At 43.6% G+C, this 10,161-nt stretch overlaps 1 protein-coding gene across 1 annotated transcript in view; it reads right to left on the reverse strand.

The window, feature by feature from the left end:
• The window catches only part of kif26aa (kinesin family member 26Aa), a 74,892-nt gene extending 65,108 nt beyond the window's left edge, over positions 1-9,784 (reverse strand). Inside the window, exons 1-3 of the mRNA XM_078289785.1 lie at positions 9,745-9,784; positions 9,290-9,375; positions 3,842-4,285 (exon numbers count right to left, since the gene is read on the reverse strand). Of these exons, the coding sequence (XP_078145911.1) occupies positions 3,842-4,285; positions 9,290-9,375; positions 9,745-9,784 (570 nt within the window). The remainder of the gene's footprint in view (positions 1-3,841; positions 4,286-9,289; positions 9,376-9,744) is intronic.
• Positions 9,785-10,161: the final 377 nt, after the last annotated feature.

Here is a 10,161-nt window from a genome sequence, read left to right on the forward strand (position 1 = left end):
CTGCCGTTGTCTGGAGGAACAGTCTGAAAATCACTTCTAGCACATAAAGGAACGCCGACAAAGCAGATTCTGACGATATATCAAAAACTAGTCCTGCTGCTGAATTGTTTTGAAGTGAATCTCTTTCTTTATGTTGATTAAACCTTTCAGTCTGAACAAGTGGAACACCGAAATCCGGTCGGAGGAAACTGATGATGATGGAAGAAAAAACAGTGATTCCTGTTACTATTTGCTGCTACAACTATCCAATTTCCCCACGGATCAATAAAGTTTCATCTAATCTAATCCTGCTGTCTCTTATCTTAACTGAGAGAGGGAGAGAGAGAGAAGAAAAGAGAGAGAGAGAGAGAGAGAAAAAAAACAGGTGAACCTCCTCTCAACACAAAGCTTCCAGATGGACGTCTTTACAGAGAGGTGAAGCCAACAGGTTCCATCTGTCAGAGAGAGAGAGAGAGAGAGAGACACAGAGAGAGAGAGAGAGAGAGAACACCATGCTTCTCTTTCTCTCTTTCCTCATTTCCTCCTCCTGTTTTTTATTTCAGTTTCAGTTAAACGAAGCTTTATCCTCGAGGTTGACTTGACTCGAGGTTTAATCACTTTTCAGTGAGGCGCGTTAAGACATTAACGTTTGTCAGCAGATAAACAGGAAGTAAACAGAGAGCAGACTGGAGGCTGTACAGTGACTCTGAGTCTGTTTTCTTTTTCACTGTGACATTGGTTAGAGAGTCTGACAGAAGTCAGATGAGGTCAGAGGTCACGTCCAGTTTGACCGCTCAGTGACAGCTAGCTGTCAGTCGATGTAAGAGACGGTTAACGAGCCAATCAGACGGCTTCCTCCCCCTTTCCAGCCCCTCCCATCCTGTTTCTGAGTGTTATGGTGCGTTCAGGTGCTGACTGAAAATGTCTCAGGTGAGTAAATTACAAAACTCAGAACATAGAAGATCAAAAATAATTCACACCCTATAAATGTAAAAAAAAAAACAGCTGATGCAAAAAAAAATTATTCACATGGTGACAAGGTGAAAAAAATACTGTAAGAGAGCACAAACAATTATTTTTGCAACTTTTTTCACCTTGTCACCATGTAAATGTTTTTTCCGATATATCTGAAAACCTCCATCTTAACGAGTCATCTAGTCTCATATTCAGCCTCAGATCTTCTTGTTGTTAACCCAAGAGAAACATTCTGCAGTGAGGAGAGATAACTCCACTTGTCTCCAATGCAGCTTCACTTGTTTCAGGAGTTTTCTAGAACAGAGTGTCAACAACACTGGCAGATTTTTTCACTTATTTTAAGAAAATTCAGATTTTAGGACTCAATAAAAGTTACATCCAATACAGGTCTGATGGTCCCACAGGCAGGTGTGTTGTTGGCAGTGAGATTCCTAAACTGGGCTGGGCTTGTACAGAAATCATCATGTAGAGCTGATATCCCTCACTGAGGAGAGGAAAGTCCAGAAGGACAGAAGAGAAGTGTAACTCAGACCTTCTCCTGATGTGGAGAAGTTCCACCTAGTTCCAACCAGTAAACTTGTTAAACTAATAAACTTGTTAAACGAGTGAACTTGTTAAACTAGTGAACTTACTACCTTCCTCTTCACTTGTCATTGTGGGTCATGTGACCTTCAGCAGGAGGAAGATCTGTCAAAGTGAGACTGGTAACTGGTGACACTTCTCTGTAGGTACGGTTAGCTTAGCTGTTAGCATTATGCACGGTTTGTCCTTAAGGGCTTCCGTCGCCCAGCAGTGTTGCTGTGTGTGTTGCGGTTTCTGTCGCCCTCTAGTGGTCAGAAAATCACTTAGTGTAGCTTTATACAGAAGACAAGGTCATGTTCAGATGTCTTTCAGGGAATGCCGGCTGTTTTTCTTAATACAAGGAGACAAGGAGAAGATGGTGGGATGACGAAGCATCTTTAGGTTTTGGCCTTTAGGCTTGTTATTTTCACAAATAAAGTTTGCGCTAATGCTGGAAATGGCGGTGCGGCGGCGGTGCGGCGGCGGTGCAGTGGTGCGGCGGTGCAGTGGTGCGGCGGTGCGGCGGCGGTGCTGCAGCAGTAAAACAAGCGACTGCCATCTGTGCTGATCCTCTGAACTCTTCACAGTGAGCTCAGCTTACATTTACATTTCCAATCATCTGCACATTGATTCCAGCTCCTCATTAACTGCATTAGAAGCATTAGAGGTATTGCTGTGAGGGAAAATCTCTAGAGGAGCTGCAGCATGCGGGTCGAGTCTGGCTGCAGTCCAAAACCTCAACAAGTCATTCAGTCTCTTATCGAGTCTGAAACTTATTTCCCGTAAAAAAGGTGAAACAATCCACACACTGTAAAAAACAACAATCTGTCCAGTGATGTCATCTTGTCTCCAGACCTATCAGCTTCTTTCATGATATTTTTAGTCAAATTCTCTCTCTGCACTGGCAGATAATCTGCTGCTTTCAGTAAATTTCACTTGATTCATGCCAATATGACTTCTTTCAAGAAATCATCATAAAACAATGAAGAAAATCTGGAAACAAGAAACTTTCTCCAAGACAATTTCACTTTTACCAAGAAAATGTCCTGAAACAAGTTACATTCTCCTGGAAAAAAGTCTCATTTGTTGAAAGCGGTAAAATTATCTGCCAGTGCAGTGAGATGATTTCACTAAAAACATCCTAAAATAATCTTGATGAGTCTGGAGACAAGAGAGAATAACTGAAGTCTGTCAGGTTCTCAGTGAGGTCTTTTGTTTTGGTTCCACTTGTTTTAAACCATTCGTCATTATTCAATTGATAAATATCTGTCAGTTGCTATTTATCACATATTAGAAGTTTTTCAATACTGAAGAAATTTTACTGAAATTTGCAGTTTCCATTCAGCTTTCTGTAAAACAGGTAACCAACCGGCCAGCTGGGTGAGATCATCTGTTTACAGTTTCACTTGTTTAAAGAAGATTTGTGAAACAAGTTACAATAAAATGTAATGAGGCAGATCACAACATCATTTGAAAATTTGTAAAAATCTGTGACATCATATGAAATGTGCTGGAGACAGGAAATCATCATCACACGTTCGCAGATTTATTTGTTTTTAACGATTTTAAGAAACATGAACATAAGATTGAATATGAAAGTAAACACTTTAAGATTAACATTTTTTACAGTGTATAAAACTGTTCACTGCCCAGGAGGAGGTGTGTGTGTGTGTGTGTGTGTGTGTGTGTGTGTGTGTGTGTGGTGCTGGTAGGACCTTGAGGTCACCGGCGGTCTCTGATCCCATAATGCCTTGCTGCAGAGAAGATTAACGTTCAGTCTGAGCAGGAAGGAGCAGACTGAGAACAGACTGCTTCCTCTCTGCTCCTCATCCTCACTTTAATAAAGACGACCAAACCTTCAGTTATTATGAAGTCAGGATCAGACTGAGGGAGGTTTATGAAGGCGGGGACTTTTAAAATGTTTTTACATTCAAATTTAATAAAGTTTACTTGATGAGTTTAAAACAGACCTGTGTAGCCTAACTTTCCTGTTTTATGTTTTTATTTAAAATTTTTATGTTCCCATTTTATTCTACTCTTATATACTTTGAGCTGCATTTGCTTGCATGAAATGTGCCATACAAATAAAGATTGATTGATTGATTGATTGATTGATTGATTGATTGAAACCAGAAACACACTGGAATTTTTGTGTGTAATTTCAAAATGAGGTTTGAGCTCTGACAACATCAACATCTTTACCTAGAATTTATCAGCTGTCATGAAAGTCAAAGTCATGACAGAAAATGAAATGATAAAAACCAGTAGATCAGATTCAGGCTGGTTAGGCCACGCCCCCTCCCTCCCCAGTCGACGCCCCTCTTACCGTCGCGTGGCGTTGCGGCGTCCCGGCGCAGGAAACCCTCCAGACTCCCTCCAGGTAGTGCTGGGCGCTCAGGGGGAGGGGCGTGACCGTGGCCGGCCCCGAGGCTCCGCCCCCTCCCTGCCCCGAGGCTCCGCCCCCTCCCAGGTAGGAGCTGTGGACGGCGCCCCAGCCCGGCGGCCGTCCCCCCGCCCACGGCTCGTCGTACGAGCCTCGGCAGCGCTGCTGCTTCGCCGGCAGCTCCTCCTCCACGAACACGCCGTGGCCGGCGGGGCGCGGCGCCATCTGGCCGCCGCCCAGCGCACGACGCAACGCCAGACGCCTCAGCTGCTGGAAGGCGGAGCCACAGATCTCACAGCGGGCGTCAGCAGCAGCAGCATGCCGGCCTCGCCGAGGACACTGGAGCCTCTGGAGCTTATCAAACAGGAAGGCAGCGTAGGCCGGATCCTGCAGACACAGAGAGGGGCGGAGTTAAGATCGGAGGGGCGGGGTTAAGATGAGAGGGGCGGAGTTAAGACAAGTCAAGTCCATGTCATTAATGTCAAGTCTCAAGTCTAAATGTAGAACAGCAAGTCAAGTCAGAACAAATCAAGAGTCCAGTATCAATTTAATATCTTAAAGAAAACTAAATATCTAGGACTTTTCAATGCAATATGGTTTTAATAGGATAAAAACTTGGTAAGAGCATCATGAGTTTGATTTCTATAATCAGTTTCAACTTCAATAAATTCAATCATTCCATACAAATTCAGAAAACAGAATTTAAATTCAGTCGTCCGCTGGAACAAATCTCATCACTTTCAATCTAAGTCATTTACACAAACACAAGATCTCAAGTCAAGACTTTAGAAACCTTTTCAAGTCATCAAAGTACAAGTCAGAGTCAAGTCCCAAGTCACCAGAACCCAAGTCAAGTCAAGTCTCAAGTCTTCTCTTCATGCATCAAGTCAAGTCTCAAGCAATTCAAACTGTGACTCGAGTCCAAGTCATGTGACTCGAGTCCTCACCTCTAACCCCACTGATCACAACTGTACAAGCTTTTAAACGTATAAACCTAATCTACTGGTGGTAGGACAGTTAAAAACTAAAATAATCACTTGAAGTGAAACATTTGGATATCGTTGCAAAACACTTGAACTTTGAACGAGGCTCTGATGGTCCGTCACATCACACGCCTCGGGCCTCGAGCAGCCTTTAATGTATTTTTTCTACTACAAAAAATAAAAATATCTTACTGTTCTTATTGGATACATTACATGCCAGTGATCATGAAACCAATCAAAAGCACTGATTCGGGGAAGGCCCACCCCCAGCAAAAGATGGATCTAATTGTCTGAGGCCCTAAAAGTCTTAATTTTAAGATCATGTCCACACAAGTGGAGAGAGACACATTCACCTTTGTATTTGTTACATTTTATTTTGCGCTTTTTTTTATTTTCCACTTGCCATATGTCTCTATTTATTGTATCTTACCTATTTAATCAATGTTTAGACTGATGGAATAAATATCTTAGGACCATTTAGTAGTACTTTTTAGGGTCTTAGGTTAGTCTTAGGTGTTTTGTAGGTTGTAAGTGTTACTGTATAATACATGCACTTTTTCAAATCTAGACGTGTTAGTAAACATATATTTTAAATACTATCTGCTTAGTGTCTGGGCCTCTATTCTCAAGCTTCAGATAGCTTATCAGGGTGTCCCACTTCACATATCTCCATTATGTCTCATATGATTGTACTTGTATTTTAACTGATTTGTGAATAAATTAACTGAAACTGATTTTGATATTCATGAGCTGTATCTTATAACAGGTCACAAACATACGAAGCTTTAAACTACATATGGCTTGATGCTGGGTGGGATTCCTCTCTAAAGGATTCGCCTCAGAACATTTTGCCTCCAGCGGTTTAGAGCCGGCCCTGCACATCAGATCTGACTTCAGTCCAGATCTGAGACCAGTCAGCTTCCTAATTAAGTCTTCATTAAGTCATGATCGTTATCTCATGATAACGAGATCATTAATTAACGGTCGTGACAAAACAAAGTTTGATAATCTTGAGATAAAGTAAAGTCATCTTGAGATAACGGGAGAACAGAAATATGAGCAACTGATCGCAACCAGCAACCAGCAACCAGCAACCAGCAACCGGCAACCAGCAACCAGCAACCGGCAACCGCTGTCAGCTTCTGTTCTGTTTCAGAAAGAGCAACAAAACTGATGATTTGGGAGAGAAGAGAAGAGAAGAGAGAGAAGAAGAGAGAAGAGAAGAGAGAGAAGAAGAGAGAAAAGAGAAGAGAAAAGAGAAGAGAGAAGAGAGAAAAGAGAAGAGAGAAGAGAGAAGAGAGAGAAGAAGAGAGAGAAGAAGAGAAGAGAGAAGAGAAGAGAGAGAAGAGAGAAGAGAGAGAAGAAGAGAGAGAAGAAGAGAAGAAGAGAAGAGAGAAACTCCCAGGAACAGACTGCAGCACTGTCTTCTCTTTAAATCTGTAAAGCTCAGTTTGTTGTTGAACCTGTGTGTGTGTGTGTGTGTGTGTGTGTGTGTGTGTGTGTGTGTGTGTGTGTGAGAGAGCGCTGGGTGTTCAGGTTCAGACTGGGAAGGTTGAGTTAAGGTTGATGGGGAAGTTCAGTTCAACCTGCTGCCCTGCTGTCAGTGTGTGTGTGTGTGTGTGTGTGTGTGTAGGGCTGCATGTGTGGAGGCTATGCATGTGTTGTGTGTGTATATGTGTGTGTTGCCTGTTAGGGTATTTGTGTGTGACTGTGTGTGTGTCTAAGTATGTGCATGTACTGTATGTGTGTGATGCTGTGCAAGTGTGTGTTCTGTGTGTGTGTGTGTGTGTGTGTTGGTGTTTGAAGGTGTGTGTGTGTATGTGAGTGTGCACCTGTGTGTCTGTGTACGCGGTGCGTATCTATGTCTGTCTGTGTTCTGTGCTGTGTGTGTGCGTACAGTGTGTATGTTGTGTGTGTGTGTGTGTGTGTGTGTGTGTCTCTGTGTGTGTGTGTGTGTGTGTCACCAAGGTTTATCTTGTATCTGCAGTGAACCAGAGTTCAGCTCTGCCGCTCTGTGACTGACTGTTGTTGTCTGGGTCAGGAGCGTGTGTGTGTGTGTGTGTGTGTGTGTGAGCGTGTGTGTGTGTGTGTGTGTGTGTGTGTGTGTGCGTGTGTGTGTGTGTGTGTGAGCGTGTGTGTGTGTGTGTGTGTGAGTGTGTGTGTGTGTGTGCAGCAGATGCCTGCAGTGTGGCGGAGGCTCGGGGGATTTGATCCTGCAGCGACCGGCTGACTTTGGTGAAGTTTGGAAACGAAGGACGATCCTGAAACATCTGAGGAATAAATCAGAAACATCAAACCGACGTCCAATCAGATCAGAGCCGATCCGGTCGAATATTGAGTATCAGCTACAGGTCGATCAATAACCGATCCATTAATAAATGTATTTATTTCATTTCCCCCTCTGATCCATTCATTTATGTAGTTTCCCTCTTCGATCCATTTATTCAAATTGTAGAAAATTAAAAAGTATTTGCCAAAAACAAGCATCATCCAAACTTCTGAGTGTTTAGAACAGCAAGTAAAAGGTTTAATAAACTGATAGAGGTTGGATCAGTGTTAAAATAAATAAATTAGATTAGTAGATTAATCAGTGGACGTTTATATGAAAATGTCATCGATTATCACTTTAAAATTTAAAAAAAATTGCCAATTAGAGTAAAGATGGTCATCAAACTAGCACCATAGAGGTAGAACCATTTGATGTAGAACCATTAGAGCATGGTGCGAGAGAACCTTTCTGAAAGGGTTCTACACAGAACCATGAAGGGTTCTGTTATGGTACAAGCCTACAGAACCATTTTCTGGCACTATATAGACCCCTTCTTGTAAAGAGTACACAAGTCGTCCTGCTTCCAGTCACTTTATAAAGGAACAGCTGCTGAACTCGTAAAACTTCCTCCAGACAAACGTTCCTGCAGGTTCTCACAGACGTTCCGCCCTCCGACACAAAACCCTCTGGAACAGGTTCTTCGCAGCGCCAGAAAGCGTTCTGCAGGACGCTCCGCTCCTCGTCACTTTACGATCCAACAGCTGCTCCACTTGTAAAATCCTTCACAGACCAACGCTCCGACAGAAAGCCCGTCAGCCGCCGTAGAGACGTGAAGATTTAAGGTGCGAGCGGCGGCAGCTGACCTCTGACCTCTGACCTCAGCGTCACGCCTCGGCGCTCCTGAATGAAGCTCCCTCCCACCCGCGGGTGTCAGCGCTGGATGAGACCGTGAGAGACAGCGGGCCCGGAGGAACGCCTCGACAGAAACACAGAGGAGCCGAGAGACGGACTGAAAACCAAGAGAGACGCAGACGGCCAGCTGTCCGTCTTTTTGTTCATTCTCTTTATATTCACTTTGAAATACAAAGTTATTTAACAAGACACTTGTAGTACTAAATTATTGCATCAAGTGCTGCATACACACTGCTGCTAAATACAGCTGGCAGTCCACACAGTTCAGTTATTAAGGAGAGAAGCAACTACACTGCAAAACATCTTAACAAGTCATTCAGTCTTTTATTGAGTCCTGAAATCATAATTTTCTTAAAATAAGTGAAAAAATCTGCCAGTGTCGTTAGATAATTTCTCTTGTTTCCAATGCAAATCAACTTGTTTGAAGAATTTAGTAGAATCAAGAGTCATTTCCTTGACAGCAGTGCAGTGATCTGCCTTATTCTGACTGGTTTCAACAGACTGACACTCTGTTCTAGAAAACTCCTGAAACAAGTGAAGCTGCATTGGAGACAAGTGGAGTTATCTCTCCTCACTGCAGAATGTTTCTCTTGGGTTAACAACAAGAAGACCTGAGGCTGAATATGAGACTAGATGAATCGTTAAGATGGAGGTTTGAAACATTCAGGCCTCGACTACTGAATTAGAGAGTGGATTCAGTCAGTCTGAGTGTGAACCAGAACCAGAACTGTGAGAAAGAAATGTGTTCTCACATTTTCCATCCAGCCTGTCTCCTCAACACTGTTCCTCCTACCAGCTCTGCGGTCTTGAGGCGACACAAATTCATAAAGTTCCTCCGGTGGAAAAAAAGAAAGATGGAAGATCTGATGGAGAAACTGACGCCTCTGGTTACTAGTGTTACTGGTGTTACTGGTGTTACTGGTGATACTGGTGTTACTGGTGTTACTGGTGATACTGGTGTCCAGTAAACTGAAAACACAGACGATGGAGACTCGACGCCCTTCATGTCCGCCTCTCCTCCACGCTCCATTTAGGGAACAATAATCTGTGAACTGCAATTTTCTGTTTTGTTAGGCAGCCGGCCGGAGAAACAGAGAGAGGGAAGAGAGAGATGTAGAGCTGAGGCAGAAGAAAGACTCTGTAATGGAGAAAGAAAGAAAGAAAGAAAGAAAGAAAGAAAGAAAGAAAGACAGACAGATAGAGGGACTGAAGGAAACTGAGCCGAGCGATGTTCCACTCTCCCCGTCTCTGCTGCTCTTCTCTTCCTCCTTCAGGTACATTTTTCTGCAGGTAGACGCAGTTCAAACACAAAGCTGGCAACAGACAGAGCAAGAGGTCAAAGGTCACCAGGAGCGTTTGAAGTAACAAAGAGGATAACGTAGCTGAAAATGAAAATGCAGCGGAGAGAGTCAGCGATGTGTCTGCTCGCTGCTGAAGAAGAGGAAGAGGAGTCTGAAGGATCTGAAGAGGAGGATGAAGGTTCCTGACGTTCTGCAGGTTTAAGATCTGATCCCAGAGCTGCTGGACAGAGACGAGACGCTTCATGACCCGGGGTGCGTTCAGCAGCCCCGACACGCAGCAAACAGGACGTTTAAAAGGAAACAGCAGTGTGTCGCAAAGCGTTTGTTGCAGCTTCTTATTCTGTCGGCTGAGAAGAAACACTTACCTTTAAGATTACTTACGACCAACACGGTTCCTCATGTCCTCGCCTGCTGCGTACATCGTGCTGCAGGAAAAGCAGCTGTACAATATACTGTATGTGACTGTGAAGCCACGGGGCGCCGATGACTGTTTCCAATCAGCTGTTTACATCAGTGCTACCGAACAGGATCAAACGCACCTCGAGGGCCGCTGCAAAACATTTCACACCGCTGGGAGCGAGTGGAAAACTCACACATCCAGAAAAGGTTAGTGCAGCAGTACAATACACAGTGGATAAACTCCCACACTCTGATACTTGCAATGCAACACCTTTTTATTATAAAGTAACGTCCGGACCTTTCGTCAGACTAGTAAGGTGTTGCATTGCAAGTAGCAGAGTGCGGGAGTTTATTCCACTGTGTACGACACTGGGAGAGAACATATCATATCCTGCAACC

Source organism: Centroberyx gerrardi, chromosome 18 (genome assembly GCF_048128805.1).
Source record: "Centroberyx gerrardi isolate f3 chromosome 18, fCenGer3.hap1.cur.20231027, whole genome shotgun sequence".
Lineage (NCBI taxonomy): Eukaryota > Metazoa > Chordata > Actinopteri > Beryciformes > Berycidae > Centroberyx > Centroberyx gerrardi.